General features: G+C 33.6%; 1 protein-coding gene across 38 annotated transcripts in view; it reads left to right on the top strand.

The window, feature by feature from the left end:
• ADAMTS6 (ADAM metallopeptidase with thrombospondin type 1 motif 6) overlaps positions 1-20370 on the top strand; it is a 308356-nt gene that overhangs the window by 159054 nt on the left and 128932 nt on the right. For 26 of the 38 annotated variants that reach the window (XR_014831409.1, XR_014831406.1, XR_014831407.1 and 23 more), the window contains 2 exons: positions 10960-11106; positions 19559-19700. The exons of 2 other annotated variants lie outside the window; for them this stretch is intronic. Coding sequence is in view for 16 of the 36 variants with exons in the window: in XM_085002386.1 (XP_084858512.1) it covers positions 10960-11106; positions 19559-19700 (289 nt within the window). In the remaining 20 variants the exon portion in view is untranslated. Of the gene's footprint in view, positions 1-10959; positions 11107-13825; positions 13963-19558; positions 19701-20370 lie in introns of those variants that run through there. 10 more of the 38 variants (XR_014831410.1, XM_085002385.1, XM_085002394.1 and 7 more) reach the window with 2 other exon arrangements.

Genomic DNA, 20370 nt, shown 5'->3' with positions numbered 1-20370 from the left:
TTTCTCTTTTCTGTTCCTCATTCTTGCTTTCCACTCATCTGTCCTCCACCTCGCTTATTTGTTCTTCTGCCTCCTGTATTCTGCTGTTGATTACTTCTAATGAATTTTTTATTTCATTCATTGTATTTTGCATCTCTTCTTGCTTAAGTTTTATATCTTGTATTTCTTTGCTCAGTGTTTCCTGTAGGTTATCCATCTTTCCCTCCAGTTTATTTCCAGTGTCTTGCATCGTCTTCAGCATCAAGAGTCTAAAGTCTTTTTACTGGAGGCTAAGATTCTCCTCCTCACTTAGCTGATTTTCTGGGGTTTTTCCTTTCTCCCTCATCTGAGTTATAGTTCTCTGTCTTTTCATTTTTATAGGTTTTTGGTGTGGTGACCTTTTCATAGATAATAGAGCTGTAGCCTCTCTTACTTCTGGTGTCTGCCCCCCTTGTGGCTGAAGTCGGTATGGGGGCTTGCTGTAGGCTTCCTGATGGGAGGGATTGATGTCTGCCCGTTGGTAGGTGGAGGTGATTCCTATCCCTCTGGTGGTTGGGGCTTTGTCTCTGGATGACATTAGAGGTGACTGTGTGCCTGGGGGTTCTTTAGGCTACCTGTTTGTTTACTGAGGTATGGGGCTGTGATCCCACCTTGATTGTTGTTTGCCCTGGAGCTTATCAGCACTGATGGGTGGGGCCAGATTTTCCCCAAATGGCCACCTCCAGAGAAAGGCACACTGAGGAATATTCCCAAGAGCTTTACTTCTAATGTCCTTCCCCCACAACAAGCCACATTCTCCCCTTGTTTTCCCAGGATGTCCTCCAAGAACTGTAGTCAGGTTTGACCCAGATTTGTATGGAGGCTTTGCTTTGCCCTGGGAACCCAGGTGAAAGTCTGTGCACACCTTTTAAGAATGGGGTCCCTGTTTCCCCCAGTCCCATGGAGTTCCTACGCACAGACCGCACTGGCCTTCAATGCCAGATGCTCTAAGGGCTCTTTCTCCCATTGCCAGATCCCCACACATGAGAGTTTGATGTAGGGTTCAGAGCTCTCACTCCTGTAGGTGAGTCTCTGTGAACCAGTTAGTTTCTGGTCTGTGGGGCTTCACACTCAGGAGGTATGGGGTTGCTTATATCACGTAATTGTCCCTCCTACCTCTTGATGTGGCTTCCTCTTTGTCTTCTGGAGTAGGATGTCTTTTTGAAGGTTTCTAGTCCATTTGGTTGAAGATTGCTCAGCATTTAGTTGTAAGTTTTGTTGATTTTAGGAGAGAAGTTGATTTCCAGTCCTTCTATTCTGCCATCTTAATACCCATATATATAATTTATTTGAAATACATAGTTTTTATGAAACTTAAAAACTATATGGCAGTGAACATGAATTATACATATATGATAATTTATATAATTTATATAAATATTTTTATATATTATATATAGCTAGATGGCTATTATATATTATTTTATAGTAAATTTTATATAAATATTTATGTATGTTATATATAGCTAGATGGTGTTATATATTATATTCATGGTATAATTTATATAATTTTATAACTATTTATATATTTATTATATGTGTGTACATATGTATAGCTAGATGGATCCATAGAGGTGATGCTTTCGATCAAATTGTTGAATAAAAGAACCAAGTTATAAATGAATATATACAGTGTGATTCCACTTTTATAGATTTCAAAACCAGGCAGAATTACCATATATTGTTTGGTTTTATATAGGTACTGATGACCACAAAAGTCAGGATAGTGGTTTTTTTCTCTGCAGAGGAAGAATAGTAATTAGTAGGATGAATACTGGAGACAAGCTTTAATTACTCTGAAAATGTTCCTTCCTTAAATTTGGTAGAGATAGCATGGATATTTGCTTTATAATTACAGTTTAAAATGTAAATGTATGTTTTACTCTCTCAAGTATGTGTGATATAAAATTTGTATTATACGTAGTTCCCGTTGTGGCTCAGCAGGTTAAGAACCCAACTGGTATCCACGAGGATGCAGGTTCGATCCCTGGCCTTGCTCAGTTGTTTAAAGGACCAGGCCTTGATGCAAGCTCTGGTGTAGGTTTTAGACATGGCTTGGATCTGGAGTTGCTGTGGCTGTGGTGTAGGCCAGCAGCTGCAGCTCCCTCTAGACCCCTAGCCCAGGAGCTTCCATATGCTGAAGAAAAAGCCCTAAAATAAAATAAAATATATATTATGAATGTAAGAGAATAAAATTAAGCTCAGAAAAACAAAACAACAAACAAGAAAATATAATTAAGAAGTATTAAAAGGAAGTTAATCTGGTGACTAATTTCACTTGTGTTTTATGCATTGCTTGCTATGTAACTCAGTCATTAAACCATCAAACTTTTACATTATTTTAAAACAAAGCTAAAGTTTACCTTGTAGCAGTTTTTGTAAGAATGATTCATAACGCCTCTATTCCTTGAGTTTTTGTTTAAAATGATTTTATCCTCACTTTGGCGGGATTCAATACTTTTCCTAAGCACTATTCCATTGAGTACTGATGTGAAATATCATCATGGAGAAAGCTGAGGTTAATATGATTGTTTTGCTATCACAGGTAATTTGTTCTTTTGCCCCAATTGCCCAAAATATATTTCATTTTTGTTGTTCACTAAGTTTACTAGGATGTGACTTGGCGTGGATTCACCTATATCAATTTTTCCTTGGACATAGAGTAGTTCATATTTGATGAGATTTTAGCCATCTTTATTATTTCTTGAATGTTTTCCTGATTTTTTTAAATCACTTTTATTTCTGATTTTTATTTTGATTATTTTCTTTGGAGACAATAATGATTCTTATGTTGGAGTTTTTTAACTTTGGTCCTTTTAAACTTTTTGTCCAATTTTATTTCACTTGCTCTTTTCACTTCTGTGCAAATGTTTTCAGTAGTTGCCTTTTTTTCCTACCTCAGCATGGCCTTTTTTCTGTGATGGTTATATTTTTTCCCTTCCATTTATTTCCTATGACAATTAATGTTTTCTTCTCTTGTCTTGACATACCTTCCCTGTTTGCTTGTATCTATGCATTAAATTCATGTTTTTATTGAATGATGGCTTCATTAAGTTTTTTTGAGTTCCTGTGTGTCCAATTTTTATCTTTCCTGTAGCCACATTTTTTTTCTGTTGATTATCCCTCATCTTCTGTTTGTATTTTCCTATTCATTTTAAAATTTTATTTAATATATTTGTACATATACTTCTTGTTCCATTTGAATTACACCTCTTTGAATGAGTTTAATTTTTCTGGATGAACTGCTTGTAGAAGTCTTATGTTGGATAGGGGCCCAAGCTCTTTCTCAGCAGGAACTTATTAATGGTATACAGTGTTGTATGTGATTCAAGTTCTTTAACCCTATATTTCTTTTAAAACTGCTAGTGAGGTAGGATCTCTTTCACCTTTCCTCAGTGAAAGACTGATTTCTACAAATATGGTTTGTACAACATTCCACTTAACCCAGCCTACTCTTCTGCTAACTACAAAAAGCATGTGTATTCTAATAGTCTGTACCCTTATTCTAATTTTTCATAAGCACTATTATTGATTTAGTTCCTCAGGTAGTTGCACTTATTTTGGAGAATATGCTCTACTTGTTTTAGCTTAGATCAAACAATCTATTATGGTCCCCTCTGTGTCTTTTTCTGGATTCCTCTCTGTAATCAATCATCCTTCCACATACATTATGATATTGAAGTTTATGGTTTTAGAAGTTTCCTACTTTTCATTAAATATAGAGTTTATGATTCTTTTTCTTATTTTTCTTGTTGCTTTTGGGTGGTATCTTAGAAGAAAAGGGAAAACTTTTTTACTCACTGTGTAGAAATAAGAATGTCCTTTAATGTTTTGAGATAGAATCAGAAATATTAAGATAGGAGAAAGGGAATTTCTGGTCTTTTACTTGTACATACTAGGAGGTTTAGTTGGAAAATCTTTAACACAGTGTATGTCCTAGGAAAGAAACAAAAAACAAAAAGCTTACTTTATTTTAATGGATATTATTGAGAATTTGGGCTTCATTTTCTGGAAAATTGAGACTAATTTGGAAGAACTTTGTTTTTAGGATTACTTAGCTTTCCATAATTGAGTATGTTATCCTAATCAGCTACAAACTTTTCTCCCATTGGGTTTAAGATTTGATTTTACCCTACTTATAAGCTAATAAATTAGCTTATTACTGTTGCATGGATGCAGGCAAAACATGTGAGATTCCTGAGTCGAAGACAAAGGACTTTATTACTTCAGCAGAGCAAGAAGCATAAGCATCAACATATTTATTTTTGACCCCAAATCTCCCAAATCATATGGGCAATACAACATGGCCCAGATGAATGCCACACATGTAGTGGGTTTGCATTTCTCAAAACTGAGAAATATTGAGCTTGGGGGATCTAATACTTTAATTAATAAGTAGTAAATAAACCTGTTCTTTGTCCAGGGGTAGAGTATACCTTATTTCTCAACGTTATCCTGAAGAATAGCCTGCATTAGGAGCAAGCCTTGCAAACTTGGCTTTCTCAGCAACATGTGGGGAATCACAAGAACTCTATCCCAATCCTATCTGTCAAAACTTCCATAAATGAGAATCATTACTTAATCTGAAATGTTTTATTAAACACATAAAACCAGCCATGGAATTATTCTCTTATTATCACCATTCATTCATTGTGCTGGGCATTATTTTTACCAAACTTTTGTTCTTTCTTAAAAAATTATTATTTATGTAAATCAAGAGTAGAGAGTAGAGAGTTGGCTTAGCAGATTGAAGACCCAACATAGTGTCTGTGAGAATGCGAGTTTGATCCCTGGCCTTACTCAGTGGGTTAAGGATCCAGCATTGCTGCAAGCTGCAGCATAGGTCACAGGTGTGCCTTGGATCTGGTGTTGCTGTGGCTGTGCATAGGCCTGCAGCTGTAGCTCCAATTCAGCCTCTAGCCCAGGAACTTCCATGTGCCATGGGTGCAGCCATAATAAGAAAAAAAGCAGAGAGTTGAGTTTATTTTATATTTTTCTATCTATCTCTATCCTAATTATCCACCTACTTCTCTATCATTAGTTCTTGACACAACATCAGTAGCAGTCCCAGCAAGGACCCTTCTTGTTTAATATGTACACATATATTTTTAAATTCCCATTTTCCCCATCCCATTTCTTCTGTCCCATTGAAAAATCTTTTAATAAATTTGATAGGTATATGTGAATTCATAGGTATCCTTGCAAAATATTGCATGTTGTTTTGTGTATTTATGGCTTTTTTTTTTTTTGGGCTGCACCCAAAGGCACGCAGGGGTTCCCAGGCCAGGGATTAAACCCATGGCACAGCAGTAACCAGAGCCATAGCAATGACAACACCAGATCTTTAACATGCTGAGCCACCACCAAGAAACTACCAATATGTGTTTATTTTTTAACTTATTCCCTTAAGTCAGACTTAAAATTTGTTAATATTTTGCAGCATTTCTTTCTCTCTCTTTTTATAGGTACATGTGTTTTTTTTTCTGAATTATCTGAGAGTAAGTTGTAGACATGTTCCTTGTCCCTAAATGATCTAGTGTCTGTTTCCTAAGAAGAAAAGATAATCTGTTACATAACCACAGTACAGTTATCAAATTAGAAAGTTTAACATTGATAGATTACTGTTATCTGATTTACAATCCATATTCAAATTTCCTCAATTGTCCCAACAATGTTCTTTATATTTTTCCCCACTCCAATCCAGTTTCTGTTGCATTTATTATGTCTCTTCAGTCTTTAATTTGGAACAATTCTTTGGCCTTTCTTTGTAATTTGACAATGTGTATGTAATTTTGGTTTACATATGTGATATACTGCTATAGATCTTGTTCCTTTTCTTAATTTTTCAGTTTTTAAGATCAACCTCTATTTATGTGTAGACATCTCTCTTGTTTGCTGCTTCCAACTTCTGCTTAGTATTCCGTAAGATAAGTCTGTGAAAGTTTACTTACACATTCCCCAGTGACAAACACCTAGGTTTTCTTTAATTCATTGCTATCATAAATAATTCTGTCATGCATTATCATACCTGTTCCTTTTGGGGATATTTCTGGGATATCTCTCCAGAAATAGGATTGCTGGGTGATAATGTACCTCCTATTTAATTTGACCAAATACTGCTGAATTGCTGTCTGGAACAACTGCCTGACCATAATACAACTGTTATATACTAAGATCCCCATTTTTCTACACCATTGCCAACAATTAGTCCTAGGTTACATTCTAATTTTTGCCAGTATGGTGGTTTTAAAGTGTACTCTTGTTTATTTTCTTGGATCACTAGTGAGTTTCATTTCTTTTTCCCAACTCTTCGCTGATAGAGTTTCCTCAGGAAGGAACTTGTCTATTTAAAATTATATAATCCATTTGCAGCAACATGGATGGAACTAGAGATTCTCTTACTAAGTTAAGTGAGTCAGAAAGAGAAAGAAAATACCACATGATATCACTTATATCTGGAATCTAATATATGGCACAAATGGACCTATGTATAGAAATGAAAGAAACTCATGGACATGGAGAATAGATTTGTGGTTGCTAAAGGGTAGGTAGAAGGAGTAGAATCGACTGGGAGTTTGGGTTTAGTAGATGCAAACTATTGCATTTGGAGTGGGTAAGCAATGAGGTCTTGCTGTATAGCACAGGCAACTATACCCAATCCCTTGTGGTGGAACATGATGGAAGATAATGTGAGAAAAAGAATGTATATATGTGTATAACTGGGTCACTTTGCTTTGTAGCAAAAATTGACAGAACATTGTAAATCAACTATAATAAAAAGTTAAATATAAACACACACTACAGCCTGGTGGACTGCTAGAGCCCTCTTTTGAAACTGATGTCATAAATTATAATTGTAAACCCCCATTTCACTTTGTGTCACTGTCAGTGAACTAGTTGACATGTTGACATCGGTCAAGTGATTTCTGGGATTTCTTTTTTTCTTTTCTTTTTTTTTTTTTTTTTGCCTTTTTGTCTTTTTGTCATTTTAGGGCCGCACCTGTGACATACGGAGGTTCCCAGTCTAGGGGTTGAAACGGAGCTACAACTGCCAGCCTACACCACAGCCACAACACCAGATGAGAGCTGCATCTGCAACCTACTTTACAGCTCATGGCAACACCGAATCCTTAACCCACTGAGCAAGGCCAGGGATCGAACCCACATTCTCGTGGATACTAGCTGGATTTATTTCCACTGTGCCACAATGGGAACTCCAAAAATGTTTTTAATTGTGTAAAATATCTCTAACAAATTTTAGTTCACAATTTCATTTTTAAAATTTCCTGTGATCAGATAGAAAGTCCAGAATTAAACCCACACACCTACAGTCAACTAATCTATGACAAAAGAGGCAAGAATAAGCAGTGGAGAAAAAACAGGCCCTTCAATAAGTGGGGCTGGGAAAACTGGACGGCAACATGGAAAAGAATGAAATTAAAAACATCCTAACACCATGCACAAAAATAAACTCAAAATGGATTAAAGATCAAAATATAAGACCAGATACTATAAAACTCTTAGAGGAAAGCATAGGCCAAACACTCTCCGACATAAACCACAGCAACATCTCAGATCCACCTCCTGGAGTAATGACAATAAAAATAAAAATAAACAAATGGGACTTAGTTAAACTTAAAAGTTTCTGCACAGCAAAGGAGCCCTAAACAAAATGAAAAGACAACCCACTGAATGGGAGAAAATCTTTGCAAATGAAGCTGCTGACAAGGGATAAATCTCCAAAATTTATAAACACCTTCTGCAGTTCAATACCAAAAAAACAAACAACCCCATCAAAAAAAATGGGCAGAAAATCTAAACAGACAATTCTCCAAAGACATACTGATGACCAAGAAACGTGTGAAAAGATGTTCAACATCACTCATCATTAGAGAAATGCAAATCAAAACCACTATGAGGTACCACCTTACACTGGCCAGATTGGCCATCATCGAAAAGTTTACAAACAGTAAATTCTGGAGAAAGTGTAGAGACCTCTTACACTGTTGGTGGAAGTGTAAATTGGTACAACCACTGTGGAAAATAGTATGGAGATTCCTCAGAAAACTAATAATAGAATTACTCTTTGATGCAGCAATCCCACTCTTGGGCATCTATCCAGAGAAAACCATGACTTGAAAAGATACATGTACTCCAGTGTTCACTGCAGCACTGTGATCATTTAAAAAAAAAAGGCTTTTTTCTGGATTATATGTTCATTACATTACAGTCATTAGTTAATGATTGATTAGAAGAGCATATATATTATGAATTTTAATAAATATGAAAAAGTTTTTATTAAGAGAGGCATCTTTAGATGTGTATTTTCAATTATTGCATTTACCTCTGTATTGCTAGAATGAGGCAGTATTTCAGCACCAATCTGATTTCCTTCATTTTTTTTTTTTTTTTTTCTTTTGAGACCACAGGTGTGGCATATGTTAGTTCCCAGGATAGGGGTCGAATTGGACCTTCTCCAGCCTACATCACCGCCACAGCAATGCCAGATCCAAACCATGTCTGCAGCCTGTACCACAGCTTATGGTAACTCCAGATCCTTAACCTACTGAGCGAGATCAGGGATTGAACCCATGTCCTCATGGGTACTAGTTGGGTTTGTAACTGCTGAGCCATAACAGGAACTCCACTAATCTGATTTCTTTATTTTGTTTCTATAGATGCAAATGCTGAGAAATTTTTTTTTACATAAGTAAATAGACAAGATAAAAGAAGTTTATTATAGAAATATTACTCAGTTCTTTGAACTCTCTTTGAACTATTAGTCAAAGCATAACCATGGTGATCTATCATCAAATTTTAACAGCCCATTAGCTGTTAATTTGAGTATGCCTTCCTCTATGAGAGCAAGAAACTACATATGTTATTTAATCATTAAAGTCATTCTTTTTCTCATCGCTGACACCAAATGTTTCCAATTGTCTCTTTCCTTGATACCCATGCTTTTATACCCCATGACAGTGAACTATTATAAAATTATGGATGGGTGAAAGATAAGTTCTTCTTTTGTAAGGTGGAAGAAATATCATTTCAAAAGGAAAAACTTTTATTTTTTTAGAATAAAGTACATAAGAAAGTTGGGAATCTCAAAAATGATTTTCTGAAAGCTGTCTGTGCCTGCCTATACCTATCTTAACATGACTCGGGGAAAAGTATGAGACAGCTGCTCAAGGATATAATATTTTCAAAACTATCATCATTTTAAAAGAATCATAGTAGTATTCACACAGTAGTATTAACCTTTAAGATAAATATAGAATATTAATTTTATTGAGTTATAAATTTACAATAGAGATGTTTTTATGTAAATCTTTTATATAAAGTTTTCTGTAAATCTGGAGCTGATTATTTCAATGGAATATTCATCTAATTCAACAAACAGTAAACTCCATCATTATATTCCTAGAAGACTATTCAAAGAGATTGACTTGAGTATGTTGATGTCAAACACAAGAAGACTAAGTATTGATGTTCTTGGAAGACTATTTGGTGGTTTAATTTAGTGCTTTCATGTACTTCTCTTCCTTTGCTTATATTATCCCCTAAACCTAGGAATTATTAGTTCCTCTTTCCTCCCCCCATATGTAGACATATTATATGTCTTCATTATAACTCTTTTATGTTGTATTTATGAAGGCCATTTCATTCACCTTCATAAACACGTTTCAGGTCAATCCCACTTCTTTATCCAGGGCCCTAGTTCAGACCTGCATTACTTCTCAATTGGTTATCTTCTATCTGGGCTCCCCAGCTCCATTCTCTTTCCACTACATTGTTTTCACCACAGAATTACTATAATGATCTGTCTAAAATGCAGATCTATTCCATATTTTCCTACTCAGAAATCTTCTATACTTGCTCTTATTGACAAATCTTCAAAGTTGGTACACTGCCAAAATTATTGATATTTACTTTCATTTATTATAATTATCTCTTCTCAACTACCTTTCCAAATTTCTTTTCAGCAAGTGTTCTTATCTATATTGTACTTGTGTCACACAAATTACTTATTTCTTTAAACATATATCATGGTGCATTAACTAGGATGTCACAGTGGACACAATAATGATATTTTTTTAGTGATGTTTCACTAAGCTTTTAGCTACTTGTGATGAAAGGCTCAAATTTATTCGTATATTGTGGGTATATCCTTTACAGAAAAATTTTATGATTTATGCATTGAGGTATATTTCTAGATCATATTGATAGCACTAAGTATGGCTATAGGACACAGAGGAAAAAATGACAAAGAAGAGCTTTGAAAAATCAAGGGAGGCCATAGTAAAGAAAAGGCTTTATTCATAATCCTTAAATGTATCAAGATTTTTCAAAAGGCGTTTTAAAAACACATACACACACTAACATAAATTTTACATTATTTAATTCTTCTTTATACATATTTATAAGGAAAAGAATTTCAGTGTTTGGCCTGTAACCTAGAACTCTATTGGTCATAACTATCTTTTCGTAATTCTCTTTTGTATTCAGCATAGTGAGGTAGCATGAACTCTAGCATGTTAAAGGTAGGTTCTACTAACAATTTCAACATGTACTAACTGTATGATCTTTAATAGGTCCATTGTCTTTACTAAATCTCAGTTTTTTCCTCATCTATAAATTGAGAATTAATATATATCCCCTGTCTGTTCAAGGAGAAATTGTATCATATGAGATAACATTTGAGAGTATGTGATGAATTAAAAGAGATCTAGAAATATATTGTATCATTGAATTATTCCTTAGTCTCTTTAACTTTAATCCTATATTTCCTTAGAGGATCTGGTCTATCTTGTTGGAAGCCATATGTTGATAAGGCTAATAAATGATCAAATAAGGAAATAAAGGATGTATTGGGGTTTGTTTGTTTTATTTTTCTTATTTTTTTTCTTTTATGTTTCTTATGTTTCTTCCTTGTTAAAACAGTTTTGGTATGAACCATGATGGAATTGGAAATTCTTGTGGGACGAAAGGTCATGAAGCAGCAAAACTTATGGCAGCTCACATTACTGCAAATACCAATCCCTTTTCCTGGTCTGCCTGCAGTCGAGACTATATCACCAGCTTTCTAGAGTAAGTAATCTCTGGAGAGTGATGATGAATTGCTCCAGAAGTAAGCCATTGATAGAAGCCTAATATGTAGTGCTTCAAACTTTGCATACTGAGTACTTTTACAGGGCTCAGTGATATTTCAGGCTATTCCTCAAATAATTTGATATATCATTGTGGCAATTTTTTTCCTTCATACTTAAACAGAGCACAAGCTGTACAGATTAGAGGAACTGGAGCAAGTCTGTAAGAGGGTTTGATGATGTGAGTGTTAGAAATGTTAAATAAATGGGAAGCAATGTCAGAAAGAATTTAGATTTACGTAATTTAATAGAAAATAAGCCAAACTTTAGTTCACTGATTACATAGTTGATTTTATCCTGTAAGAATACCAAAGTATCTAATAGTAACAAACAACAACAACAAAAAAACCAAACATCTAGGAAATGAAAATGAGAAAATGAAAATTTTTCTTTGAAAATTTATTAAATGACTCATCTCTTCTGCAGTTTGAGAACTTCTTTGCTGGTACTTTATATTCCAAGAGTCTGATTATTTAAATATGAAGAACATAAATTAGCGCAGGTATAACTCTTTTTAGAAAAGCAGATGTTTTTCCACATCTCACCTGCATGAGACTTCAAGATTAGACTTTGGAAACTGATAGACTTAGGTCTTACTATCTAACTGTGTGACCTTGGGCATGTAACTTAACCTTTCTAATCTTCAGAGACTTCATTTGTTGAATGACTTTAGGTAATAATACACACATCATTAAGTTGTTATATAAATAATTATGTATAACACTATAAGGTATATAAAACACTTAATATACATTCATTAAGGGATAAATATTATTTTAAATAATATCAAGATTTTAAGCATGAAGCTTTGTTCTATCATTACCTTCAACTATTTCGTGTCAGCCATTTTTTTCTTGAGGAGGAGAGATTAAATACTTTGAAAAACTGAGTCATACATAAAGTAGAGGTGAATCCTTTTTAAAAATTGTCTTGGTTCAAACTTTAACATGATTATAATATGAAATTTTAAAATTCGGATGGGTTATACAGGGTAACATTATTCATTAAAATTTTGATTTATATCTGCTAATAGCCAGATGGTATTCTTAAAATTTATAATCATATTTTTAAAAGCCTCAAACAAGAGATTTTTTAATTACCTAGTCAATGCTTTGCTCAAAGATCAAAAAAGAAATGTTTAAAATGTTCTCTTTTGAATTAATTAACATACTAATGAAATTGTGAGAATTGGAAACTTATTTTAGAAGGTAGCTCTTCCGAATAACCTCGTAATAACTCAACCCTTTTTAATCTTAGCAATAGATTAATTATTACACTGTACTTGCCTCATGCCAAAACTGGGTGAAGGGCTTTGAACATAGATAGACCACAGAGAATTTGTTTGACATCTTTTGGTAGTTTTTAACACAAGGCACTGGCAATATTTTTTTCTAAAATGTTTTTAACAAGATCATATTACCTGAATTTTAAACATTGTTGAAGATCTGTTCTCTCCAGAAATCAAGCCAGATTTGGAATTTCTCCCTTGACTTGGCTTATGTTTTTATAATGGAATCTTAGTGTCTATCACCAGAAAGACAAGCAATGCATGCTCAATATTCTTGTACAGTGTTAGGGCTTTCTTATATTTTTTTCTCCCACATACCATATCTCTCTCCTCTATCCTGCTTCTACTGCATAGCCTATTTGCTAGGACTATCTCATGTACTAAATACAAGGACCAATTCTGATCTCTTGCCAAACCCTGCCTAGTTAAAGCCATATTAAGGCCATTAAAACATTCCAAAAGGGAATCCCTAAATTACCGATAAAATACAGTTAAGAAATCATTACTGGTTTGGTGAGAGATATAAAATTATTACTAGTTAGAATAAAGTGTTCCATTGAATTAATTGAAATAATTAATCCAAGAAGCATTATGTAAGCCTTATTGCCTCTTTGCATTTTTTATGTTTAAGCATGATTAGTGTTGACAGGGTTCTAATGGGTTTATTTATTCTGTATTTTATAAAAATATTTGAGTTGTACATCCTCATAGGAATTCTCAGAGTTAAAGTCATTAGTAAAAGATAGATGTGAAAGACAATGGGTACAGATTTGGAGAAAACTTGGCTTTTTTTCCCCTTTCTTTAAATAGTAAACTAAAAAACTCTGATGATGATCTGACCAAGCAATAAAGGTTTTTTAAACACAAGGCCCTTTAAAAAGGTCAGTTCACTGGAGCACAAAGACATAATAGTAACTTTCTTGAATTTCTTTGTTCCTTTTTATTAATGCAGTGGACTTAATTGCTTTAACAGCTATCTGTGATATTTTTAAAAATCCAGTGATATTTTGATCAAGGGTTGAGGTTACATTTATGTTTTATACTTGGCTCAAAAAGACTCATAACATTTTATTTTAGTTTCTCTTCTCAAGAAAAAGAAATTTTGAAAGATGAATTGTTTAGGAATTGCAGCCCAGCCAACAAAGTGCATACTTTTCTCTGCTTAGTGACTGTATAGGCCAAAGATGATGGTGGATTTTAACAATGAGCTTTCTATGATTTATAGATTCACTATTCACTATGTTCACCTGAAAACAATTCCATGGCCTTTAAATGCCAGTAGAGTAAAAAGTCTCTCGTGTCATTCTGAAACACTAGGTGCTATTGATCAATCAGGAGATGGTGTTTACCAACTCCCAATATTTTTTTTCAGATTTCTTAAACTCGGTGATTCAATAAGTGGTTCATGAATCGCCCAGAAGCTGTCCTGATTAAATAATAAAGAACCCATTTCCGTTAAAATGGACGTGTTATGCCAGCTTCTGATGTTTTCCGACGGCGGCTTTGCAGGTAGTGTCCTTCCTATCTGCCTGCGGGACTTATTTATTTATTTATTTATTTAGAAACTAGAGAAAGATGAACCTGGTATTATGGCTCACACTCTTTGATGTCGATGGGCTAATTTACCAGGCAGTGGAAGGCAGCCAGAAATGATTTAGGCCAGTTTTTCCTATATTTTCCACCACTTCGTGGTAGTGCAGAGTAATTTCATATAGTCTTCAAAAATCCTGGGGCCTCTGTGAATCTACTTTTGCTTTATTTAAATTAAAGGCTGTTATATTGTTTGAACTGTCAGAGGTCCATAGCAAAATTTCCTACAGTTCCAAATTAAATACAGTCTAGCCATTTTCACAGAAAGGATGGCAGCTGAAAAAAAAGGCAGAATTATGGTTGAAGATGAACTAGGAAGAAACATGAGTGTAGAGCTGCAAGAGAAGTGATATAAGATGAACAGAATGACCAAAATGCTCACAATTCCTCTGTAGCAATTATCTTTGAAGGTCAATATCAATAATCTATTAGAAAGAAAATAAATTTTATAGATTGGACCTCTTTTTTATGTGGAACCCAATAAACAGCTTAGCAAAACAGATTTTTCCTCTTTACATTTATCTGACACATTTTGGGAATTTCAATTTAACCCATAAATGTCTTTGATAAGTTATAATTACATATGGAGAAAAAGAGAGCATAATATAGTAAATATTATCAATGCCTTGTTTGTATATTGGAAGCCTCTAGTTCACTGTTTTCAGGTACCCCAGAGTGCAAGTGAAAGAGTCTAAAATAGAATAACTCATTTTAGAAGGTAATGTATTGTTAGTTTTGTGAAGATTGTTAGAGAAGTTTATGAGAATACAGTTGGTAAGACGCTTGACTTGTTATAGATCATATAACCTAATTCATTTTTGCTTAATTTAAGTATATTAGCACAATTTTGTGGGGAAAAGTAGGAGATGGTATTATCTGTTAACTTTTTGTTGTTGTTGTTAAGAGACTGTTAAGATATGTACAGGGTTATGCAGAAAGTTTTATTTCTTAGAGTGACCCACTGTATAGTAGACTGAAGGTCTGTACTTTATAGTATAATTATTTAAGTGAAAAATAAATCCAGGAGTTCCTGTTGTGGCTCAGTGGTTAATGAATCCGACTAGGAACCATGAGGTTGCGGGTTCGACCCCTGGCCTCGCTCAGCGGGTTAAGGATCCGGCGTTGCCGTGAGCTGTGGTGTAGGTTGCAGACGCCGCTCAGATCCTGCCTTGCTGTGGCTCTGGTGTAGGCCAGCAGCTACAGCTCTGATTGCACCCCTAGCCTGGGAACCTCCATATGCCAAGGGCCAGAAAAGGCAAAAAGACAATAAACAAACAAACAAACAAACAAACAAATAAATCCAAAATTGAAAATAGGAGTATGTCCCCATGTATTCTGGATACAAAGCCAAGAGATCATTTATTTAAGAATCTGTAAATTTTAGTTGAAGACTCAAGTCTGACCCTTGTTCCTATTTTTTCAAGGCTGATTTTTTAATTATGTAAATAAGACTTCTCTAAATTAGAAGCAGAATACATAAAATATGACTTTGCTATCAGCTGCAAGGATTTCTGGAAATGTAAATATACTTTGATTTACTAAGAATTTCATAATCAAGGGAAAAGCATGTTCTCAAACTAATATACATTTTTGTCTTAGAAATATAAACGAAGGTACAGTGTATTACCTCAATAAGTATCTATTTTGCTGTAGATATTAACCAGAATTGAGCTTTTAGTTGTAAAATATGTGCTGCCAGGGAAATATTAATAGTTATATGTTTTTTAGTATATAATTTTGCTCAGGACAATTATATACATATAATCTGTGCCTGACAATAGTAAGTTGTAAAACATCTCATAGATGGATACTATAGTGTTATTCATCTCACTTATTAATGAGTGAGGTTTATGTTTTCTGAGTGAAAATACTCATGTATGACACCAAGGTACAAACCAGCTGTGCTTACAAGTGAATTAATGAGAAAATTCAAGAAGATTTACATACAGTATTACCACTATTATTTTGAAAATGGTAGCATAAATAACACTACGGTCAGTATCATAAGAATTGTATGATTATAGTGATTGTCTAGCATCCTAGATTAAATAAAAATTACTCATAACTTTCATTTTGTTAAAAGGAAACAATTACAGATTTTAATAAAATAACTCATATCTAATATTTTTAAGAAAAGAAAAGTATTTATACCAGGAAAATAGGCAAATATTTATATCAGCATAATTTGTAATTTCTAGAAATTGCTTGTTAATAGAAGAAAGGATAAATGACTGTGGCATAGTCTTAAACGGAATATCAAAGAACAATATAAATGAACAGCTTATACACATCAACGTGGATATATTCACATTCGTAATAAAGTCACAAAAGAAAACCTACAATATGAGGTTATATAGAGTCCAAAAATGGGCATATGAATAATTGAGAGATAAATAATTACTAAGAAAAACCAAAGAGAGTATTACTTTAAAAATCATCCCATACTACATGGTCTCTTCTTAACCACACTGGGACTCTTAGGTAGAAATTAGCTTTTCCTTTTTTATAGAATATTAAAAATGATAATAAAATAAAAAATAAAAATCAGAATATTTGTTACTTCTTGGGAAGACAAGGAGGGATGTGATTAGGATCAAGGACATTTTCTAAGGAAAAAAAAAAACCAAAAACACTGCTAGGGTTAAGTATATATCTCTAACATTCATGCCCTCTACCTTCTACATCTGTGATATTTCATAATGGTAATTGATGGCATAGCAGGTTGAAAATATCCAGAATTATTAACTTTTAAGAGTTAACTAATTATCATGATATATAGATTTAATTTACTTGAATGTAGCAGGATTCAAATAGCAGACAAATTTTGGTAACATTATACAAAAGACATTTTTGTAGCTTTACCCTTGGGTAAAGAATTAAAGTATGAAAATCTTACCCCCAAAATTCTTTATCAAGTTTTTATTATATATGATGTATATGGTTACTAGAAGGACCATATGGAGTACATTTTCTACTCAAAATGCAGAAATAGCTTAAATCAACCTTGCAGCTATCACACATTTGCTTTCCTGAAACAAATCCTAGTAGGTAAGACACTTGATTTGCAAGTATTGGTATTTTGTACAAATATAGCCAAACCCATTTTAAAAGGTCTTTGTTGATGAATATTCCTAGATACATGTTCATTATTTGAAGATCTATGTAATTTTTCACTTACAGTATTTCATATGGTGTTTTATTCTTTTGCAAAAATGTACCGGAAAAGACAGTAAGACTTGTCTAGATATTTAATTAGACCACATTAACGCAGAAAAATAGATACTTCTAAAAAATTGAAACAAATCACTTTTGGGGTAGACTTTCTCAGAATTTTCCCAGTTTTTCTCACAACAAAGCATGGTATTTGTTGTCTGAAGACTCCTGCAATGGTCATCTGATTTGGTATTTTTTAAAGAACATGAACCATGGAAGATCGTTAAAAGCCGGGAATAGGAACTTTAAATGAAGTAATTATTCTAGATTCTTCTTGGGTTAAGTCAATTTTCAATTTGCCATCAGGAATTCTTTTCTCAGGTTGTCTCTTCTTAAACTCTTTTTTGGAGGTCCACATACTTCTTCATCTAAGTTTTTAGGTTAATTTTCTATAGTCCTGAAATTATTTGTGTGTAATAATTTTGAATGGATTTTGAGTTGGTGCCACTTCTTTGAATATATCTTATACTGTCTTTGTTTTGCTGTTGGCAGATATTTTTACTGTAGGATCCTGTACTTAAGTACATTAGTGCTATAAGTTTTCCTACTGATTTACATAGTTTATTTGTATTACATGCTGCTTTCATAGACTTATAATTTTGTGGTAGAGATGAAACTAATATTTTAGAAGGAAAATTAGGAAGTTAAACTACTAATGCAATTATCTCATAATTTCTTCTTTTATTCCTTTCACATTGACTTCTTTATCACTAACTTTAATACAGAATTTGGGATTTACTGGTAGAATTACATTGGCTTAAAATTTGCATACCCATATGAAGATATTTTACGTAATAAAATAAAAGAAGAAACTATTTTTACAATTTATCTAGAAGTAGTTTTTTCTTACTGAGGTACATGTTAATTTCTAAAAGTACAGTAGGCAGAAAATAAAAAGTACTCTTATGAAATCTGGATAGCTGGATGAAAAAAGTTGTTGTCTATCAGTTAGACACCTTGAGCAGTGACAGATGAAATGATTATAATAGCCAATAATAACATCCGTCTACTCAGTACTACATTTAATATTCCAGCTAAATATTTTTATTGTTTAAAAAATTAATCAAGGAGCATAAATGAAAGAAAAGGGACACAAAGAAGACAATATACTGTCCCTTGGGTTTTGAACCAATCACCTTATGAATAGTACGGTTCAATTTTTAAAAGGTATTTATTTGCTACTGTGCAAACATGCATTTTTATATAACAAATTTACTTTCAAATTTTAAGAATATGGTAACATATTAAGTGAATATGAAACTCATTATTATGCATGGTTCTTTCTTACTTACCTATAAATGAAAACTTGTATTGTCCTAAATAATAGTTGAGGAACTTCTACTTGCGAAATTATTTTCCTTTGGCAAAGTGGATGGAAAAGATTTGGAAAAAAAAACAGAAGTGCTGGCACAATTGACAGGAATGTTGGAAAAAATTTTTAAATGTTGGCATAGGAATTCTTTAAAAATTCTAACTTACTCACATGTGAAATGAAAGTAAAAAAGCATCTGTCCTATTTTATGCACACTGACTAAATAAAAATGAACAATTATATTTAACAAAATATAAAGCTCTTTAAACTAAGGTATTCTGTCTGGCTTTTGGCAATCTTTATGTTATTTGTTCCACTGAATTAAAATATTATGTTTGAGTGCAAGCGTACTTTGAAAGGCAGAAATTATATAGAGAGGAGAACATTCTCTTTTCCAACTTTGATGATCCTAGATGAAATATGAAATTTTTGAGAGACTAAACACTTCTAATATACTTGAGAAGAGAACTTTGGATCTTGGCCTCATCTGTCACTCAGCCCATTTGTTATTGAAATATTTCAAGAAATTTTGGACATGTCTTACCACAGCATCTATTGTTCTGCCCAAGGTGGAAGTATATAGAGTAGGTCTTTAAGGATCACAACCACAGTTTTTCCCCACATTTTATGTTTTTAATTCTACTACCAGATGTGGTTATATTTTCACTCAAAACAAACAAGAAGTTTAGAGTAATGTGAAATTGTTTTGATTCCCCCAGAAATTAGTTTAAATCAGTGTTTAAAGGCCAACAATGACATTTTTAGATTGTTTTGTGAGATGCTTTTATTGTGTCTTGGTGCTGGAAAAAACTTCTGGAGCTCTTATTTGAGTTTTAGTAAAGCTATTTCTATTTTGCCATGTGATTATTTTTTATAGAATGTATTGTTTTTCATGCATCAGTTATTAAAAAGCTCAACACATGGTTTCATAGCTGTGATTGAAACAGTCCACAGTGTGCCTAATTTCCTTTGATCCTTTATGTTGAACAGTTCAGGCCGTGGTACTTGCCTTGATAATGAGCCTCCCAAGCGTGACTTTCTTTATCCAGCTGTGGCCCCAGGTCAGGTGTATGATGCCGATGAACAATGCCGTTTCCAGTATGGAGCAACATCTCGCCAATGTAAATATGGGGTAAGAAGTCTTAATCCTTATGTTCAGTAATTTGTATGTGTTTTTTCATGACACAGTTGTTAGGATGGAATTTGTTGAATGTAGTTTACCTCTGCTAACATCATTAACACAAATATGGCCTTTGACATTAGAAATAATCTATTTCTAAATATTTGAGTAATCCTAAATTAAACAAATTTCAAATGTCTTATGAGAGGTGAAGATAGAATTTTAAAATTTTCTAATGTGTTTCTTTTTAAGTCCTGAGTTTATGATGCCAACTTTTGTCTTTGAAATGTTATGATTTTGAAACCTCCCCACTTCCCTGCCTCTCCTGGTACTCTAATAATTGAGTTAAGGGCATTTTTACTTTGGCTAGGAGCTTTTACTTTAATTTATACTTCAGTATTGAATCATTTCAAGTTGCTTTATCCACTGCCCATGTTCTAATAGAATAACAGAATGGGGACAAGATATTAACCCAAATAGGAAAACTGCTGTGGAAAAAAAAAAAAAAAAGGGAAGTATCATGATTGACTGTTCTTGCCTTCCTAAAAAGTCTCAGTGTTGGAATTCCCATTGTGGCTCAGTGGAAATGAATCTGACCAGTATCCATGAAGATGCAGGTTCAACCCCTGGCCTCACTCAGCGGGTTAAGGATCTGGTGTTGCTGTGAGCTGTGGTGTAGGTC

This window comes from Sus scrofa, chromosome 16, assembly GCF_054392235.1.
Source record: "Sus scrofa isolate SSC_HxYL_T2T_F1_AM1 chromosome 16, Sscrofa_HxYL_maternal_Yorkshire_Landrace_v2.0, whole genome shotgun sequence".
Classification (NCBI taxonomy): domain Eukaryota; kingdom Metazoa; phylum Chordata; class Mammalia; order Artiodactyla; family Suidae; genus Sus; species Sus scrofa.
The sequence above is the reverse complement of the archived record's forward strand: the minus strand, read 5'-3'. Positions and strand labels throughout refer to the sequence as shown.